This window comes from Primulina tabacum, chromosome 7 (assembly GCF_025594145.1).
Source record: "Primulina tabacum isolate GXHZ01 chromosome 7, ASM2559414v2, whole genome shotgun sequence".
Classification (NCBI taxonomy): Eukaryota; Viridiplantae; Streptophyta; class Magnoliopsida; order Lamiales; family Gesneriaceae; genus Primulina; species Primulina tabacum.
Window position 1 is genome coordinate 37,558,568 of NC_134556.1, and position 21,659 is coordinate 37,580,226.

At 35.0% G+C, this 21,659-nt stretch overlaps 2 protein-coding genes and 1 pseudogene across 2 annotated transcripts; 2 read left to right on the plus strand and 1 right to left on the minus strand.

Annotated features, from left to right (window-relative positions):
* The first annotated feature begins 593 nt into the window (after positions 1–593).
* LOC142551694 (uncharacterized) lies at positions 594–5,643 on the plus strand. The gene is made up of 4 exons (XM_075661067.1): positions 594–2,916; positions 3,336–3,541; positions 4,142–4,365; positions 4,606–5,643. The coding sequence occupies exons 1-4, from the start codon at positions 1,098–1,100 to the stop codon at positions 5,354–5,356; spliced, it is 3,000 nt and encodes a 999-aa protein (XP_075517182.1). The 5' UTR covers positions 594–1,097; the 3' UTR covers positions 5,357–5,643.
* A 235-nt stretch (positions 5,644–5,878) lies between these two features.
* LOC142551695 (two-component response regulator ARR17-like) lies at positions 5,879–7,266 on the minus strand. The gene is made up of 5 exons (XM_075661068.1): positions 6,905–7,266; positions 6,577–6,686; positions 6,408–6,485; positions 6,223–6,290; positions 5,879–6,136 (listed from the first exon to the last, which is right to left on the minus strand). The coding sequence occupies exons 1-5, from the start codon at positions 7,056–7,058 to the stop codon at positions 5,947–5,949; spliced, it is 600 nt and encodes a 199-aa protein (XP_075517183.1). The 5' UTR covers positions 7,059–7,266; the 3' UTR covers positions 5,879–5,946.
* A 10,486-nt stretch (positions 7,267–17,752) lies between these two features.
* Positions 17,753–21,347, plus strand: LOC142551696 (chlorophyllide a oxygenase, chloroplastic-like; annotated as a pseudogene).
* Positions 21,348–21,659: the final 312 nt, after the last annotated feature.

Below are 21,659 nucleotides of genomic sequence, written 5' to 3' on the forward strand. Positions count from 1 at the left end.
AATATTTGTTAGATCAATATTCAAATTAAATAATATTTATTCCACCCCTTATATATATATATATATATGTGACAGCCTTAAATATATTTTTTGACACTATATAATATAATTTAAAGTTAGGCAAAACCTTGTGTGAGACGGTCTCACGGTCTTATTTTATGAGACAGATATCTTATTTGGATCATCCATGAAAAAATATTACTTTTTATGTTAAGAGTATTATTTTTTATTGTGAATATCGAATGGATTGATCCGTTTCACAGATAAAAATTCGTGAGACCATCTCACAAAAGACCTACTCTTAAAGTTATACAGATATTCGAAAGCCCTTAAATACATTTTTTGACACTGTATAATATGATTTGACGGCGCCTCTAAACACAAAAATTTGGTACATGTATCTTGGAGTGGATTTTTTGCTTAAAAAATATTAATGTATCTTGTATGTATGTAAATATAACTAAAAAAAATATGATCTTAATATCTAAAACTAAATAAATTTCAAAAAAATTTGGTGAGTCTCGAAAATAAGTTCTTAAAAATTATATATATATATATATATATATATATATATTGTAAGCTATAATTGATACGACCCTTTTCTCTGCTATCATCTTCACAGTTCACTCCCGTTGCTTTCACATATCCCCACAATCACACACATCTCCATGAACATTTCTTCTTTTTTCCCGAATTTTCACACTTTCTTTTACTGACAACCTTTTTTTCAGTACACTGTGAACTGGGGAAGGGAGAAAGAAAGAAAGCCGATATTTTGCTCGTGGCCGACCAAGATTTCGCCTTCCTTGTATACTTCTGCGGTTAGATTTTGCTTTTTTTCCAAATCTTACAAAACCCCTCGAATCCATTGGCTTCTCTTTCCAAATTTACTCCGTTTTACCAGTCACCGCGGATCCAATGTGAATCGTTTAGCAAACCATCTTACTGCAATTAAAACCTGTACTTTTTGCTCCGTTACTAGTACATTCCCATGTAGCTGGATAATTTCCAAAGAAAGTTTTTTTTCCCCTTAACAGAAGTCCGCTCATTCAGACTCTGTTTTTTATGTTCTATGCTTCTTATGATTCCGTTTTGACATGGGGTGTAGTGGGTCTAAGGCGCAGGATTTGCCGCTTGTAGTTCGCTGCCGTAAGCGGCGGGAACTTATACGCGCCGCCTCGAACTACCGCTATGCACTCGCCGCTGCCCATGTTTCTTACTTCCGTTCGCTCAAAGATGTCGGGGAAGCCCTCCGTAAGTTTGTGGATGAAGATCTCATTACCACTTCTATTTCCTCCTCTGTTTCATCGCCATCTTTGATTTTGCCACCAACTTCAAAGAAGAAGAAAAGCAACAATGCTGATAAATTTCAGTTCAATGATTGCGAGGATGAGGACGAGTCTCATCTATATTTATCGGATTCTTCCTCTTCTTCTGATGTAAGAGAAGTTGGGGATTCCGAGTATTTTAAGCATCAGCTTCATAATCATTATGCGCTTGATTCTGATGATGAAGCCCATCAGCATCATACCTATCACGCGCAGGAGCACAGGGCGAAGGATGATTACTCATTACATTATCCGCGCGGTGGATTTGATGGGTATAATCAGACCTTTGGGGATGATTTCGTTAATGATCCCTACGTGTACCCATATACTTATTCATACCCGCCGCATTCTTTTGGGGAGCCTTATATGGATCGGTGGAATCAACCGGGAGTGCGGCCGCCGATGCAGCCATGGTATTTATCGAGTAAATCGAATGTGTATTACATGAACAAGGCAGCTCCTGAGATGAAAACAGTAGTTCGAGAGCCTCCACCGGAACCGAGTTATGGTTACACGGACTCTCACTGGAATTCTGCAGCAGATGATGGTGGTACTTATGGTTATTTTACTTGGGATTCAACGGCAAGGATGGAGAATAATGATGGTTTGAAAGTGCGTCCGCAAAAAGAGGAGGCGCCTCCTCCGCCGTCACCTAAAGCATCGGGTTGGGATTTTTTCAACCCCTTTGATGTGTCTGATAATGGGTACCCGAGCTATTATTTGAATGGAGGATTCGGGTACGAGTCAAATCATAACAGCCCAGATTCGATCGAGCTGAGGGAGAGGGAGGGAATTCCCGATTTGGAGGAAGACACTGAAAATGAGGTCTCTAAAGAGTTTCTCAAGGGAAATAGAACGAAAACCAAAGTAAGAAAGAATAAAGGTGCGAGCTTTACTAGTTCTGTAGCACTGCCAGCCTTAAAAAATCCAGATTCAAGTTCTGCGCCATTAGGCAAAAGCCAGGGCAGTTCAAGATCAGTGCCAATGGATAAAAGCCAGGGCAGTTCAAGATCAGTGTCATTGGGTGAAAAGGATGTTGTTTCAAGATTGGTGCCATTAAGTAAAAGTGAGGGTATTTCGATATCAGTGCCATCTGGAAAAACCGAGGGTAGTACTTCAAGATCAGTGGCTTCATGGGGTAGTGAGAAATCGTCAATGCCATCAAATAGTGAGGAAGGTGCTAAGCCCTCGATGCCATCGCCACCGCTTTATATTGAAGAAAGCTTAAAATCACTCATGCCAATACCAAACAAGAAGGGGACTTCTTCATGGGTAAACCTATCCCCGAGTAATTCCACCAGTTTCACAGATGGGCGAAGCAGCTCTGAAACTATTGTGTCGAAGAGAATGGATGAGGGTTCTGTGAGGAAGAAAAGGGTGTCTTTTGAGGTGGAAGAGATGTCAAACCAAGATGCTGATTCTTCCAAATTGAGTAGTGTAACTATATTGTCACCTCACGGCACTCGTGATTTGCACGAAGTTGTGGCCGAAATCAGAGATGATTTTGAGATTGCTTCTAGATATGGAAAAGAGGTAGCCAATATGCTTGAGGTTGGGAAGTTGCCTCATCATTCTGGCCTTCTTAAAGGTGTGGCTTTCGGCTACGTATTTCTCTGCCATTATTCTTCTGCTTCATGGTTTAACCTTCATGAGATTTTTTCCTTGATTCGATATGACTGTTCTCCATTGAAATATGGTGACAGCTGGAAAATGTTGGAGGATCGTTGTTATGCCATTATAGTTCTGAACTTTCTGTCATTTTGTTTCTATGGTTATAGCCTCTTTACTGTTCTACTATTTACTTGTTTCTGTGGTTATCGCCTCATTACTGTCCTAGCACTATTTACTATGTCTTTAATTAGAACCTGAAACTGCATTGTTCCTTCTTGATTTGTATATCCATCTTCTGTTTGACTTTTTAAATTGAGAAAATGACTGGTGATGCTCTTGAAAGACTGTCACTTTGAATTTTGCGTGTTGCTAACTTTTCTTGGTTTTGTATTTCAGTAATTCTCTCCCGGGTATTATGTCATTCTACCCATTCTAGTATGTCTCCGTCAGCACAATCTGTAAAATTAGCTTCTAGATCGATTGATTTGGCAAAATCTTACTTTGAAGATGTTGGCAAGGATGAAAAAGCGAATGCTTGTGACCTTTCGTCCACGCTAGACAAGCTGTATGCCTGGGAGAGAAAGTTATACAAGGAAGTAAAGGTAGAGTAGTTTTATTATACCATACACAGCTATCCCATTCTTTTACCAGCACATGCGCATGCTAGTCTTTTCCGCAATTTTTAGAAGCCCAAATTGCATGCACAAATGCTCAAGGCTCGGTATTGAAACATTGGTACGAGCCCAGGTTTCGTACTTCGATGAAACACGCCCTTAACCTTAAAACTCCCAACTTTGATGCACTTTAAAGGCCCGCGACATTTATTAACAATGCAATATAATAAATTATTGATTTTCCCAACAAAACTAATAACTGCAATTGTAGTTCTATAGTTTGTAAGGTAAATAATCATTTATATTTATCTCAGGATTCCTCAATTTGATAAGGCAAGTCTCTCGTGGCACGCCATGTGCTTTGTGACCAGGATCTATGATACCCATACAACTTAGACTGCTTTGCCTTCCTAATAACTTTAGTCTCTACTTTGCGTTATCAAGATGAAAATATCTTTGGATGGGCTTTTGGCTTTGCAGGGTTGTTAAAGTAGCTCATTAATCTAAATTGGACTTACTGCATTCGTTTTATGCTCCCATTAATTAATTATGTGTCCCTACATTCTGGTGAGTGGGGACTTTCTTTAGGATGAAGAAAGACTCCGACTGTTGTATGAGAAGCAATGCAAGAGACTCAAAATCTTAGACGAAGGAGGTGCCGATTCTAGAAAGCTTGAGGCTGCTCAAGCATCTATCAGTAAATTATTGACTAGACTTGAAGTTAGTGTTAAAGCCATTGATGCCATTTCAAACAGGATACACAAGTTGCGTGATGAGGAACTGCAAACCCAGGTTGCTGCTTTAGTTCACGGGTACGGTTGACCTTCTCCTTAAATTTATATGATTAATAGCACAAATGCTGTTACTTTTGTTTCCTATTGCATCAGCTAAATATACTCTGAACTGTTTGAGTTTTTGTTGATCCCCTAATCTACAAGGCCTAGATTCATCTATTACAAAAAATAGTTCTCTTTTGTATTTTTGAACATTGTATATATAATTGTTAATTGATCAATCCCGTTCTATTGAATCAATGGTATCACGACCTGTAGGCTGATCAGAATGTGGAAGGCAATGCTCAAGTGCCATCAGAAGCAGTTTCAATCAATCATGGATAGTAAAATGAGAAAGCTTAAAGCTAACACTGGTCTCAAAAATGATTCCAGCGCAAGGGCTACCACCGAGCTTGAAAGGGAGCTTCGGTTATGGTGTGAACGTTTTGTCGACTGGATTGCATTTCAAAAATCCTACATTGAATCCTTGAACGGGTGGCTTCTTCAGTGTGTTCAATACGAACCGGAAGAAACTCCTGATGGACCCGTTCCCTATTCCCCTGGTCAGCTTGGAGCTCCTCCCATTTTCATAGTATGCAACGATTGGCACCAAGCAATGGAATCTATCTCCGAGGCAAGGGTGACAAATGCCATGAATACCCTTCTAACAAGCCTAAGACAACTCGAAGAAAAACAAGATCAGGAGGGGCGACAAAGGCTTAAAGCGGAATATCTCTCGAAAGATATTGAGAAACATCTCAGATCACAACGCATGACAATGTCAGAGAAAACTGGGCTGCCTCTAGTTCCATCAGATAAATTGGCTGATCAGAAAGTGGACTTGGATTCAATGAGACGTAGATTGGCCGAAGAGATAATAAAGCACAAGGACGCAAAGAAACTAGTTCATGATGCAGCATCTAGTAGTTTAAAAGGAGGCCTTGTTCCCATTTTCAAAGCATTGGAGAACTTCACTTCGGATGCTTTGAAATTACACGAACATGTCAGGTTAAAGCATGGCCCTGAATAATCGGATCAATAATCTTATGATCAGGCAGAGGACATGTAATAGTATTATCCAGATGTTGAACCAGTAAAAATATTATAATTTTGTAGTTAGCTAGATTTGAGGGTGTAGCTATCACAATTTGTGAAGTGCTAGTAAAGAGAAGCTCACCTCACTTGTTTAAAATACAAAGAGATGAGGAAGGGTTCCGATTCCATCATTTGCCGCACACCCTTTGAATGCCATGAAAGGTTATGTTTTGTACAGATATTCATTTATTTATCGATGGAATAATATTTTCTTTGTTTCAAGCGACTTTATAATTTTTTGAACTCAGAGCTCAAACTTGTTCGTAAGCTCAAAACTAATTCTCAATTTTGTGTGTGTGTGTGTGTGTGTGTGTGTATATATATATATATTAAAAAAAAGTAATGTTAAATTAAGATAATATATCAGTCCGTTGATAAATAAATTTATAAAAATGACGAGTTTTTGTGAGCTTAGATTCGTGAAACGTTCAGACCTCTGTATCTATGTAACAGCAGGTTACCTATAATGTGGAAATAATTATAAGAATTTAATTAATTCATCCAATAAGATATATAACTGATTTATCATAAAACATGCAATAATTCATGGAGAGGGGGAGGCCTTGTCTCCAATAGTGTGGTGTTCTCATTGTACTTGATGTTATCTTTGTCTTGTTTTTGGCGATGAGATTTGAGGAGATGCGAGTGAAGTTTCCTTAAATCGGAAAATTTCACAGGTTTCAACAGGAATTCTTCAGCACCTCCTTCCAAGCACCTGCCATGCATCAAATTTATTTTAATTTCTAAGAATTTTTCTAATTAAAGTTTCTACTGATAAAAAATATATATATAACGACTTACATGTTGATTCTTGATGGTAAATTTTCAGATGACATAACTACAACTGGAATGTCTCTCCAAGATGAATCCTGAAACGAGATTTATCTCCATTTTTTAGTATTGAAATCAAACAACAAAAAATCAAAATATACTCGGAGATAGAGAGCCGGTGTCGTTGGAGTTCATAACTAGGGTGATCAGCTAACCTTGACTCTTTTCAGCAAATCATAACCGCTGATGCCTGGCATGCTGTAATCTGTCATGATCAAGTTAATTTTTGATACCTGCAAATAAATTTTATAAGTACTAAAAAGAAATTTATTTATCACGATTTATTATTATTATTATGAATGTAATAAGAAAAACATGACGCACCTTGTCGTGCAGAGATGACTTCGATGATGTTTGATACTGACTCTCTTCATTGATATTATCAATCAATCCCAAGTACTCCAAAGCCTTATCTCCAGAATCCACAAATGTAACTGCACTTTTCCAATTTCATTCTTAATATACGTACACACACGCAGACAATTAGCACAGATTCTTGAAAGTATACGTGCATGCTCAGAAATTAATTACCTTGACACTATATATAAATCAAAACCGAAGAAAACTTAACAAAATCCCGTTAATTAAGAAGACATAATCTGCAGTTTTAGCTGATGAATCACAAATCAAATGAAATTGATCAATTAAATACCTTGGTATGAAGAAACAGTGAGGAGCCTCTCCAGGAGCTTTCTGTCAAGAAGACTGTCATCAACAGCCAATACGTGAAAATCGTCGTGTTGCGATTTTCGTCCATCTCCAATATTATTTCTGTATATTTCACGCTCTGAATTTAAATCTCCCATTTAAATCTCGAAAAAATATGTGTATTTAATTTATGTTTTTGTCATCATGAGAATTATATATGGTGTAGATCGATGATAAAAAGTAGTTTAATTTCTTGAGTGGTTGAGAAGCAAAATGTGTGTGTTGTATTTATATTACACGTCCCACACATAAACAATGATCTTGGAGGATCTCTCCAATAAGATTTTCTTTTTTGGAACAACTACTCATGGACCATGGTGGCTACCTCCAAACATGAAATAATAATTATTATAGCTTTTTTTGCATATATAATTAATTATATTTAATTGGATTCACCTATAATTGTGGTCCCATTGACTCCATAATAAAGTTTAATTTACTTACTAAATATCAGTTTGAATACATGCACACGTATCTGATTTATGAAACTAATTTAAAATACTCATATGACGTACGAGTTAATTTTTTGTGATACAGTCCATTACAAATTATTATATGTCAAAAATATTATTTCTAAGTGAACATTTATATATATATATATATATACACACACACAAATCTTTTTTATAATAATATACGCCTCTAGTCAAGTTTGAATCACTTTGGGTTACATTTGAACATTCATTATAAGCGTGTATTCAAATTATTATATTTCTATCTTCACAAATTGGAAAATTTTCAGTTATAGAAATTAATTAATATGAAATCCAATGATTTTTCATATCGCGCTGACTCGCCAACACATATCCATGTACAAAAATCTCCACATTAATTGCATTTTTCATATATAATTTATACCTAGCAAGTCGTGGCACACGTGATCCGTAAATTTTAAGTATATGCAATGAAATTAGAAATACACAAACATGTGACATGGCTATGTCTTAGATGCATGCAATATGATTCTTCCAGTAGCGACATGTGTTTGAGGAGATAAATCATGAATTGAATATTGGAACATGGGCAGCTATCAAACTTACTAAAACATTAATTAGTTTTGTCTCTCGGGTTTTATTCTATACAAGAACTTCCCTATCATTCGGAATTGGAATCCAATGGAACTTATACTAATGACAATTTTCTTGTTTTGACATCATCATAATAATTCATACATTTGAGCACCCTTTAAAATATGAGAGACACGTGTATATAATCCCAAGATGTCGAGTCAAATTAAGATAAGATTCAATTATGTTCTTCATCAGAGAAGACTCATGCATGTTACTGAATTTGAAGTTGAGACAAGAGACAATAGACGAATTTGCTCGTGATATAATAATAGTTTATCAAGATATAACGATTTCTAATTTGTAATAGCAGCAATACAACTCACAAGTGAAGCAAACTTCTTTTAGAAGAAAGGAGAGGAAAACGTTTGATATGAATGCAAAATGTTATTCTTATTGTTTGACCCTGTCAAATGTCGATGTTGTGTTGCATCCAAGTTTTTAAATTCATTTAGATGAATCAATATTTAAGTCAAAAATCTCGAAATTATGACCAAAATACACCTTTTGACAACAATATTCCATGAAAACTCGGAATTTTTGTCAAAAAATATCGCCAAACGTATAGGTGCTTTTTGACAAAAACTTGTGTGAGACGGTTTCACGGGTCGTATTTTGTGAGACAAATATTTTATTTTGGTCATCAATGAAAAAATATTACTTTTTATGCTAAGAGTATTACTTTTATTGTGAATATATGTTAGGTTGACCTGTATCACAGATAAAGATTAGTGAGACCTTCTCACAAGAGATCTATTCGTGGTTTTTTATTTGTCCTCCAAGCCAAGGATAAATTCCAAGGCACAAAGGGGTAGGGGTGTCAAAATGCGACACGATCCGTCAACTCGACACGACCCAACACGAAAAAAATCAGGTTCGGGTTGGGGTTTTTCGGGTTCGGGTTGGGTTCGGGTTGGGTGGATTCGGGTTAGTGCAATGTTAGGCGGGTTTCGGGTTGGGTCGGGTTAGACGGATTGATTCGGGTTATACGGGTTCGTGTTCGGGTTGGGGGTTTTCGGGTTGCTTCGGGTTCAGGTTGGGTTCGGGTTGAAAAAAATAAAAATTCGCGGGTTGACCCGAAACCCGACCCATCCCACCCGATTGACACCCGGGGGCTGAGATTCCTCCTATGACATATAGAACAATCAAATGAGTTTTATTTCATATAATTTTTGTTCATCAAGCATTAAAAACATTTCCCTCGAGATGAAAAACATGTTTAAAATTTAAATGTAAACATTCTTACACCAATTAATTTGATGATGCACAAATAATTCATCATCTATATTTTTCCTCGAGCATTGACAATAAGACAAAGCGTGAAAATTGAATTGGCATTTGGATACGGGGGTTGAGAATCTATCGAGCGATCTTATGTAATCGTGTATTGATGCAGACAAGAAATGAATAAAGGTCATTGGGTAGGGACCCACTGGTAATATATTAAATCTTTCGTGGGGTCTTTTAAAAATATATACAAATCTTTCGTGGTCCCTGCCAATATAGGTCGAAATCTTTAATTAATGGAATATGTCGTTAATGGAGGGGTAAAGTGTAAATTATTGAAAGTTTTCTCAAGTCAAAAAGACTTGAAAGTTTCTGCTTCCAAGTTTCGAAAATTGCTATGGACCGACCCCTGCCGTCCATATTTAGCTCCGCTTACAATCATGAGGCCGACAACAGGTGTGCCAACCAAATCCCCCATAAATCTTATATTTTAAAATTTGAATTTTATTTTTTATATCATACTTAAATAATAAAACTGAAATAACGTAACCTTTTTCTTACAATAGAAACTCGTGATTGTTATCATTCAGTGAGTATTAAGTAAATCATCAAAATGACGTAATAGTCTTGCAAATTACGTTCGCTAAATAAGCCGCAATATGCATATCATATGCCACATACTCACCCTATAAAACGTTAAGTAGTGATAAACAAATTACTAATCATTGATCGAACATTCATTTATCATACCAACTCGGACACGATAATTATACATGGTCAAGATAATTGATTATATTAGGATGAGATCCCTTTTATCAATTTATCAGAAAAGACAATTAAAGATATAATCTAAAAGACTCCCATTAATTGTAATTGTAAATACCAAATAATTAAGTAGTCGTGTTTTGATTATAATCTTTGAACTTAAAGCAAAGCGTGTTCTATCCTCCTTTTTCTCCATATTTGTGTTGACTGACCAAAAAGACTTTAGATCAAAGTTTGAATTAAGACAAGGTAAATGTGGGACCTTTTTTCACAAAATATAAGGATCTCCTTATATATTGACCAATCTTTCTAATATGGTCCTCAACAAATTAAAATCAAACTTGATTTTTCATGGGGAAAAAAAAATAAAAATATTCGGACAGTGGGCTATCAAATTCAGAGCTAGCTTTACCAAGTCTTGAGATCATGATCAAGATTTTCTCCAATATTAGATATTTTAGTTGGATCCAACTTATTTTAATTATAACATCCTTGATTTACCAAATTTTTCTGATCTCATTTGGTTTGAGTAGATATATAGATTCGATAAAAAAAAAAAATTCATTTAATTTGATATTTCGTCAATGAACGAAAGCCCGGGCCCGGGCCTGTTCATTTTTTTTTTTTCCCACAATATCAGTCAATATCAATGGAAATTTTGTGCAAAAGCCCATTTAAATTCTTCTTATACATACAACAAAGGAATCAAGTCCACCTTATGTTCACACATAGGCGGAGCCACATGGTTGTTTACCTGGACTTGGCCCAATTTTTTTAAAAAAAATGTATATATAAATTTGGTATAATTTTAAAATAATATGATATCAGCTCGGATAGACGGGTGGCCCAATTTTTTTTTAAAATGTATATGTAAATTTTGTATAATTTTATAATAATATGATATTAGCTCGGGTAAATCAATTTAAAATATTAAAAGATTCTGGCTCCGTCACTGTGTTCATAGACGAGACTTTACATAAAACTATTGAAAATTACTGCACAAAGAAAATATTAATATATAAGAAAACCCTATCTTCGTCTCCTCCTTCCATGCACCAACGAAACTAAGTGGTTCATGTTTCCTCTGCATAAGAAATGAAAAGACCTATCCACCCCAAATTTTGAGTGATTCGATGTTTGTCATTTGCAAGATGATCCATTTAGTGTTGTGGTTGATACCGTGACGTCATCGTGCAGATATCTCTCAGCAACGGCAGCATGAGCAGCTGCACCAACTGGAAGGTCATCTTCATCGATCGTGAAATGCGAAGAGTGGGCCAAGTGGACCGAGCCTAGCATCTTGTTGTTGATACCGATGAAGTAGAAGGTGGCAGGGATAAGTTCAGTATACAATGAAAAGTCCTCGGATCCCATCACTGGCTCCACGACTCGGTATTTCCCATACCCACCAACTCAATGGCTACTTTCTTCAAGTGTTTATACATTAATTCTTCATAATTAACCATAGGCGGGTAAATTGTGTCGGCGTTTCTGAAAAAGTAGACTGTTGCCGAGCATCTGAATACTCGAGCTTGGGTTATGATTGCGTGCTTGATATATATGCATAAGTTTTTCTTTGTCGACTACTGGAAAAACAGGCACTTTGTTCCATCAATTAAACGAGTAACCTGTTCTATTCTTTTGAGGATGTGGTTGAAGCTTGTGTTGGAAAAATCTCGCAACGTGCCACCGAATTCAACGCTATCTGGCATGACATCGAGATGATCGGCTCCACTCTCGAAGTAAGTGACGGAGACAACCTGAGGATTTTTATCGTGCAGAACATAAAGCATGTGATCAGATTCTATTTTTGATAAAGTCATCAAGGTGATCTCGCCATTCTCGAGTTTGAACTTGCAACATGGCTTGTTGTAAATTGTCCGTAAAACTATTATTTGTCAAACTTTCAAGAGCCCTATTTTTTTTAATAGTAGTTTATATCACAGAAACAGATCGGAGACTTAGTTCATTCAAAATAATACCTTCTGCAGTAGCTATCCCTTCTATGCTTCATCAAAGATCCATGTCTATAGCATTTGCTTATTTCTGAGCATTCAACAATAATTTATGCTTTAATACCAAAATTCGACAATGGTATCAAAAAAATGACATAGTCTCACATGCATGTACAAACCTGAGAGTCCAATGGATCGGCTTCTCGTGATACAATGGTCTGTCAACTGATAATTGCCGCCGAGGCAGCCCGTAATGCAGATTTTGTGAGATGCCATGTTCAAAAGTAATCATGGCTTTGAAGAAGCCACAAACTGTAAGTAAATGACCGGATCTTGATCCAATCACACCAACAGGGAGTAGATGTGATACATGCATTGCAAATATAGCCTCGACATCTTCGAGAGCACCTTGCTCGATCATTCGTTTTGCTCCATTTCCTGCTTCCTCGGCTGGCTGAAAGATCAGTATATCACTGTGCCCTGTCGAGAAAATAAATACTAGTCTCAAGCACGAACCCTCGTTTTCAAATGAAAATTATGATCTTGCGAGAATGTCATATGATGCCTCGTGACTAATTTTTTTTTTATCAATTGCCATATAATTTACTAGCTGAAGGGATTTATATCAACAACTTTTAAATTTTATGGCATATCCATTTTCATTCTGGGAGAACCCAACATTGTATGCCAGGAAGTGTAAATGTAGCGTGACTGCAAAAAAAAAAAGGTGTTTGGATTTAAAAACTTGAGTTCGAGTATGTATTTGAAAGGATAATTTGAAATAACTCCATTAATGAATCAAAAAATAATTTTTTAGGGTTTGAAATTCATTGTTAAACGGATTTGCCCAAACATATAAAGAGACTTCTTATTAATAATTTTAAATCCATAGGCGCTTCAAATACGTCAATCCAAATACAACATAATTGTATGCGTGGATCGATAGATTTGAAACCATAAATGGATTCTGAATCCATGATTTCCAATTCAGTGATTGTTTTGATGAATATATGTTTGTTTAATCTCATTTGTTAATTTATGTAAATGTAACAGTAATTGTGATATATTCGAAATCCACCTGAGATGGGTATTATTAATTCAAATTTATTCCTCAAATCCTTTCAAATCAAATTTCTTTCTCCGAATCAAATTATTACATCCAACTCAACATAAGAAATGGAACGGCACTTTTTGAAGCTACTTTATTGATGAGAAGATTGCCCTTGATCATCTTTTTTAATAGGTTCGTCCTATTAAATTGTACGGCAGCCAATGCACAAATTGGTTGAACATTTGCATTTCAATGATTACTCTTTCCCTGATTAATATATGATAACTAGAAGAGTCAAACCTTATAAATCTAATGTGTATATTTTCTGGATTATTTTTATAGATTAATACTATTTTCTTCGGTAATTAAGAACGTTTATCATGCATTTTTGTATAGCTTTAGTGAAGTTCAAATTAAACAAAGTTATTAATTGATTCCCACTTTAAGCGAACCGAAACAGAAATGTCTCCAATATTATATACCCTTTCTTTTTATACCTACTAAATTCTCAAATATCATAACATGCAAAAAATTGTCCAAGATTCCTCAAAAATAAACTACATCCACACATTATTATTTCACCACTACATGTGTGTGTGTGTGTGTGTGTGTGTGTGTGTGTGTGGAATAATGAATTTATTATCGATTTTTTAGCATCAGGCCAATTATATATGCAAGAATCAAGAAGTTGATTACTTAGCATCAGGCCAATTTATTCCCTGATTCCAGTTATGGCAGGAGTCGACTTGTTTCATGTTCTTCGAAAGCCAGTTCTGGCTTCTCGTTGATCAAGAGTTTGGAGAATTGAGCAACCGCATATACCGGGCAGGAGATCAGGTTTGAGATATGTCTCAAAAAATTAAGGCAAAAACTTGTGTGCGACAGTCTCACTGGTCATATTTTGTGAGACAGATCTATTATTTGAGTCATCGATGAAAAAATATTACTTTTTATGCTAAGAGAATTACTTTTTATCGTAAATATCGGTATGATTGACCCGTCTCGCAGATAAAAATTCGTGAGACCGTCTCACAAGAGAACTACTCAAAAATTAATAGGTGAGATGGTAAAAGATGAGTTTTTTTTTATCAAATCACAAATTCATTTGATTTACTGTATTTGAAGGAGACGAGAAGTCTTGAATTATAATGTCGTATACATGAATTTGTCAATTAACTAATATTTTAATAATATCGAATTTTTTTTAAAACCAACTGAATAATATCGGAAGGTAAAATACACAGTTATATCAAGTAGATTAAATAATTAGTATAATGCTACGTACTTAACATTGAATCAAAATATTTGGTAACTGAAACGTTTAACACTTAGTTGGGCTAACTATTTATTTTAACTCGTATATTTTTTTAAATATTTACTGAAATTCAATTATGTAATCAGAGAAATATTTTAAGAATTAAAGTTATTTAATTGTTACTAAATATTTGCAAGTGCATTATTTTTTTCATTGACCATGTAATATATTTTGCCAAACTTTATATATAATATAAAACATTAAATATCACAGTGTCAGCTAACACAATGACATTTTAATTTATTATCAAAGTCTTGTTAATTTTCCTTTTATTTTATTATTTTAAAAGATATATGGAAACATAATGGTCAGAGAAATAATGGACTATGGACATACATATATCCACGAAAAATGAAATAAATTATAAGGCCTTTCCATAAAATAAAACATAAACTTACATGAGATCGTCTCAGGAATGAAATTTGAGAGACGGAAAAAAATACGAGGTTGAACAGCAGCAGTGGCTCGATCTCGACGAAGATGCAGGAAGATCAACGGTTAGGATTGAACCGAGAAAACGTTTTGGGTTTCAGTGTGTGAACCAACTGTTGCAATTTGAAATCGTGGCTAGAAACACGTTTCAACGTTGTTGTCTGAGCTGCCATTTTTGGTGCGTGATAATGGATAATGTGTTGTCTTAATTTGATGTGTCATACTTAATACAATACTGGGTCATGAAGATTATTAAGTAGAAAATCTCGTGAACTTGTGAATCACACAAAGGGAAATTTGGAGAATGCGGGGAAAGCAGAAATGTAGGATCCGGGCCATCCGCGCCACTCTTGCGAAACCTAAGAAAAATGTCGTGGATCATCATTTGCGTAACGAACAGGACATTAGAGGCCAAAGAGTGCTCGGAAAAAACCTCCCGACGCTTTGATCAGAGCTGCCTAAAACCAAGAGAAAAATAAGGTAACTCGAGAGCAAATGACAACTTCCCCTTTGCAAATGAGAGGTTTGGCCTAATTATGGCTTCTGTTGCACAGGCTCCAGAAATTTAATCAGACCTAAGAATTTTATTAGGCTAATCTTAATTATGAGTTATTAACCATCGTTTTTAATAATTAATTAATTAGATTAATTATGATATAAGTAGGGACCAAAAAAGTGTCCTCAAGATGAAAAGGATTGGATTAAATTAGCACTAACCACCACTATTTATTTCCAAGAAAGTTAATTAAATTACATATGTTATTTATAAAAATGCAAATTTTATCCTTTATAATCTGAAATTTCTTGAAGTACTATACACTTTAAATCACTATTGGTCAAGTAAATTCACTGTCTATTTAACATGTAGCAGTGAACAAATACGGTTGGTTCTTTTTTTTTTGAAAGAAAAAAACAACTCCAACCAAATGAATTATTTGGATTATTAAATCAAGATTTTCTAAATTAGAATTATAAATTAACAAATATTAATTCACAAACAAACATTGCAACAATTGACGATGTAATGTATGATAATGACATCATGACTTCAGCTAAAAATATTTAAAAAAAAACCTAAAAATAAATTACTTTAATTTCAAAAGTGATTCCATACTCATCCTCTATCACTTATATCTATAAATATCTATTGAAAAATAGTAAAGAGAAATACATACATTTAAGAAATAGAAAATATAAATTACACCAAATTAAGTTTCTATAATTAAGAAAAACCATAGTAAATTAAGTTTTAAAAAAAACGTATTATAATTTGGCAAAAATTTGTGGGAGACGGTTTCACGAGTCGTATTTTGTGAGACAGATCTCTTATTTGGGTTATCCATGAAAAATATTACTTTTTATGCTAAGAGTATTACTTTTTATTGTGAATATCGGTAGAATTGAACCGTCTCACAGATAAAGATCCGTGAGACCATCTCCCAAAAGACCTACTCTTATAATTTTAATATTTACAAAAATCCATTTGGTTTGAATTTTTTCTATCTATTGGATTTGGCTATGCAGTCTCGTTCGATTTCGATGGATATGTTTATTTCTCACAACTGATTATGTTACGTGTTTAACTTTCACACGTGATGAAAATTTACATGATGGCGAGCGAGTGAGGTTGATAGGTTTGTCCAAAAAAGGTCAATTCAATTTTTTAGATCAATTATTAATGGCTACAAATAAAATAAAATAAAATAATGTGCTTACATCATAAATATAGAAACATCCAATATTCCCCCACTAATTATTAGTCTTATGCTTAGTTAAAATGTTGAACCAAACATATATAACGTTCTTATTTAACTGTATATATAAAATTAATATATTTTTATTCTATATAACACAAATCACAGTATACTAATTATATGAATTCATAGTGTAATTTTTTATTTGTCTAAAGCACCTTCTATCTTATCAAACTAACAGCATGAATCTACTATATTTATAATATCATTTTTTGTACAAAACTTCATATGAGACGTCTCACGAGTCCATTGTGAGATAAATCTCCCATCCGACCTAGTTCATAAAAAAATTATTTTTTATGTTAAAAATATTAATTTTCACCTTAAATATATAATTTAGATTGACGCATCTCACAAAAATAAATCTATGAGACAGTTTCTTGAGAGTTTTATTCTTTTCTTTATATTTTATTTTAGAGTTTTTTGCAACTAACCCATGTGAAACATAGAATTTTCACACTTCTCTTTTATGAAAATTAAATAGACATCTTATATATTGATATTTATAAAAGTTACACGGATACATCTGCCTTAAAAATTTATCGAGTTGAAGTATTTTGGTGATATCTCATAGATGAGTGATCGAAATGACTAGGACGAAACAGTTAGAAAAAACTCAATTGGATACAAATCATATTTCAGGTCGATTAAACTTGTTCGAACATTATTTATGTAGCTGGATACTATAAGATTGAGCTAGGATGACACAGATACAACAACTGACATTGTCCGATTAGTATAGATTACTTCCGAATTAGTCAAACAGGTCTTAATTATGACTTATAGTAAATTGAATTTTACTTTTAACTGTTTTGTGTGCTGGCTATTTTGATCACTCGTCTATGAGATATAATCAAAATATTTTAATTCACTATATTGTCAATTGCTGCATAGGTATTCATGCAAATTTTACAAAATCTTAAGATCTAATATCTCTATTTAGTTTTCACATTATCTATATATATAATACTATGTAAGAGCAGATTGAATTATAAACAAGAGGAAGATACTCTATTTTTTAAAAAAAAAAATAGAGAAAGACACTCTTTAAAATTCAAAAACGATGTAATTCAAGAACTATGGAGGAGGATGGAACAAAAAAATAAGAGAAAAAATTGTGGTGGAGGAAGGTGCCACGAGGGAATCGGACAGAAGCCCACGAAATTCCAGCTGGCAATCCATGGAATGATAATCGAGATCGCGCGAAATACCAATCACTTATCAACAATTAAATCTTTTGCAGATCAAATATATTGGCCCGCCTTTCTCTCTCTAAGCTCGGATTGCCTTGCTGACTTTCGACCCGACCCGAGTTTCCCCCATGTCTGCCATTGCCACGGCTGCTGCTCTTGCTCTTCCACTCTCTTTCTGCCGCTCTTCCAAGAACAACAGCAAAAAGGTGCTTACCTTACGGTTTTTTTCTTTTCTTTCTTTACAATTTCTGTGTGTTTTACTGTTTTTTAAATGGTTTCTTGATCGAGTTATAGTGGTTTGTTTTCGGATTTGTGTTCACTCATTAGGGAAATTCTTTCAGCTCCATTAATAACAATTGAATTGGTTTTTTATATCGATTTATTTTGGTTAATTCCGCTGTGGTCTTAAGTTGCTCTGAGGTGTTGAAACTTTGCATTTGATCACACCATCTATGTTGTCTATCGTTAATGGATGGTGCTCTGTGACATTATAGTGTAGGAGATATTTGAGGAGACAGTTTATGAAATATAGCATTCTGGATTTTATTTATATGTATGGCATTTGAAAGCAGAAGGTTTTCCTTTTCAGGGAAAAAAAACGAGAGAGCTACAATTAGAAGATTTTATGTTCACTGTGCTCACTCCTTTCTGTTTAGAAAGTTTTAACCTTTTTATATTTTCAATAATGGGGGTTTACATTTCCTCAATGTATGAGGCAACATTTTGCTCTTGTTCACCGCTGATCTTTGGTATTTAGCTAAAAACTCATAAACTACAGTGTCCCATTACCCTTGTGTTTTCAGAATCCACAAACTATTTTTTTCAATCTCTATTTAAGTTTAAAATTCTTGATCCTTAGCTCAGCCATGGTGTTTCTTTGGAGTCTCACAGGCTGTCAGAGGAGGATTTAGAGTATTTGCTATTATTGGTGAAAACGGTGGTTTCATCGAAAGGAAAAGCCCGTGGAGTACACTTTTTGATGTAGAAGATCCGCGATCTAAGGTTCCCACCAATAAAGGCAAGTTTCTTGATGTGAATCAAGCTTTGGAAGTGGCGCGATATGATATACAATACTGCGATTGGAAGGCTCGACAAGATGTTCTCACAATCATGCTTCTGCACGAAAAGGTTGGTTAATGAGATGTCTGCTCTTTCTGTTCTATTGGAAGCCCAAATCTGATATTGTTTGATGGTGCATTGTTAAACTGTATTGGAATTGATATATTTGAATTTGGTAAGTTTTCCATGGTTTCGGATGTTCTCAAATTCTATAATGTTGTGTAGGTTGTGGAGGTATTAAATCCTCTGGCTCGTGAATTCAAATCAATAGGAACCCTGAAGAAGGATCTCGCAGAGTTGCAGGACGAACTTGTATTAGCTCACAATCAGGTACATATTACTCGACGAGTTTTCTCAAAATCCACCAAGTACACCGTGAAATTTAGCTATTCTAACAATTTTGTATGATGAGATATCAAATATCAAGCAGTGGTTGAATAACTAAATTTATGGTGTAATCTGTGGCTGCATCTTTTTTTAACTTTTGAATATTTTTAGGTACATATATCAGAATCAAGGGTTTCTGCTGCTTTGGACAAATTAGCTTACATGGAAACATTGGTTAACGATAAAATATTACAAGACACAAAAATCTTAGAATCTTACTCTCTACACTCTACTCCAAGTACCTCTTCCGCTCATTCTCGTGATACTATGAAGAGCAGCAAGCAGTCCCGACGAGGTCTTGACGTGTCTGGTCCTGTCCAACCTTATAGTGCCAATTTGAAGAATTTTTGGTACCCTGTTGCATTTTCTGCAGATCTGAAGGATGATACCATGGTGAGGACTGTTTAATGGAAATTTGTTTCATGTTATTTCGGACTTCTTCAGCAACACTTCTTTTATGTATAAGGTCCCGATGGACTGCTTTGAAGAACCTTGGGTTCTGTTTCGTGGGAAAGATGGCAAGCCAGGGTGTGTCCAGAATACTTGTGCTCATAGAGCCTGCCCGCTTCATCTGGGTTCAGTCAACGAGGGTCGTATTCAATGTCCTTATCATGGTAAGATTAAGAGTATCATCCGGAAATTTTATGTGCGATTCGGGCCGTGGCCATTAGTTGGAACCGTCAACTGGTGTATTTTCATAGGACAAAACTTGATGATCTGTATTTGATTATAAACTTATACTTTTCACTTAATTTTCAACATCAGGGTGGGAATACTCAACTGATGGAAATTGTGAGAAAATGCCATCAACTAAAAAACTACACTGCCAAGATCAGAGCTTTGCCATGTTTGGAGCAAGAGGGAATGATATGGATTTGGCCGGGGGAGGATCCTCCTGCTGCTAACCTCCCTTCTTTATTACCACCATCAGGATTTCAAATACATGCCGAGGTATTTTTTGCTCCTAAACATATTATGTCATGTCTATTCATCAAACTTTTCATTATAAATATTTGTATCGTGATTCTTCTTATGCCCTTGACATGGCAGATTGTAATGGAACTTCCGGTGGAACATGGGCTGCTTCTGGACAATCTTTTGGACCTTGCACATGCTCCTTTCACCCACACTTCTACATTTGCCAAGGGATGGAGTGTTCCCAGGTTTGTTAATCCGGCCAACTTATGCGTTTATTACATCAGTGTCAGTGTGTCACCAGAAAAATTACTATGCACAACTCACTTATTTTTGCTTCTTTTGTTGTTGTCTTCACAGCTTGGTGAAATTTTTGACTCCAGCGTCTGGAATGCAAGGATACTGGGATCCTTATCCAATTGATATGGAATTCCGTCCGCCTTGTATGGTGTTTTCTACTATTGGAATCTCGAAACCTGGGAAATTAGAGGGGCAGAGTACAAGAGAGTGTTCAACACATCTACACCAACTTCATGTTTGCCTACCTTCATCTAGACAGAAGACTAGATTGTTGTACAGGATGTCATTGGACTTTGCTCCTATCTTAAAACACATTCCTTTCATACAAAACATGTGGATGCATTTTGCTGAAAAGGTACATTCTTGGTTTCTTCTTGTCTATGATTCTGTCAGAAAAAATTCTGCTATTGCAATTACAGCTGGGATGATCCATAAATATCTGATCAAATCCCAGCTTACACGAACAGGTTTTGAACGAGGATCTGCGTCTTGTGATTGGTCAACAGGAGCGAATGCTGAACGGCGCAAATATATGGAATATGCCTGTATCTTATGATAAGCTTGGAGTCAGGTACAGGCTATGGAGAGACTCGGTGGAACAAGGATTTAACCAATCTCCTTTGAGCAAATCAACGTAGAGTATTTATTCTTTTTTCTCCCATTGATCTTCATGCACCATCATGAACCCTTCCGAAACAGAATAATCAAGACCTTAACTAAACTGTTCTACAGTATTCGTTCTTACAAGAAAATCCCAGCTGAAGCTCAGTATCTGGAAATATATTGTCACAGCGCACACCCTTTGGGCAAATAAGAGCAACTGTACACGTGATTTTTTCCCCTGCCAAGTTTTTTGTGTATAGTTCTGCAGCAATCTCATTATTATTCTCAACTTCCACCCCATGTTGATAGCTACGACCTGATGTACCATGAATCATTGATTATGACAGTTCAAAGTTTGAATGTTATAATTGTAATTTTAAATAAAATTTCATCAAATCAATTAAAACTTTAATTAAATATTAAGATAACTCATAATTGTGAGACGTTTTCACGTCAGCTTTACTCATATTTAAAGAATACTTTTAAAATAAAAAAAATAGACTCAAATAGGAAAATTTTCTTACAAAATTGACTCTTGAGTCATTCTCAGACAAATTTTTGTGTTAAATAAGTATTGTTTGATTTGATTAGCTTGATAGATTGATTACTATTTTTACAAGTTACGTTAGCTCATTTTGATTCAGTAATATATACATGAACAAAAAAATTAATTAAA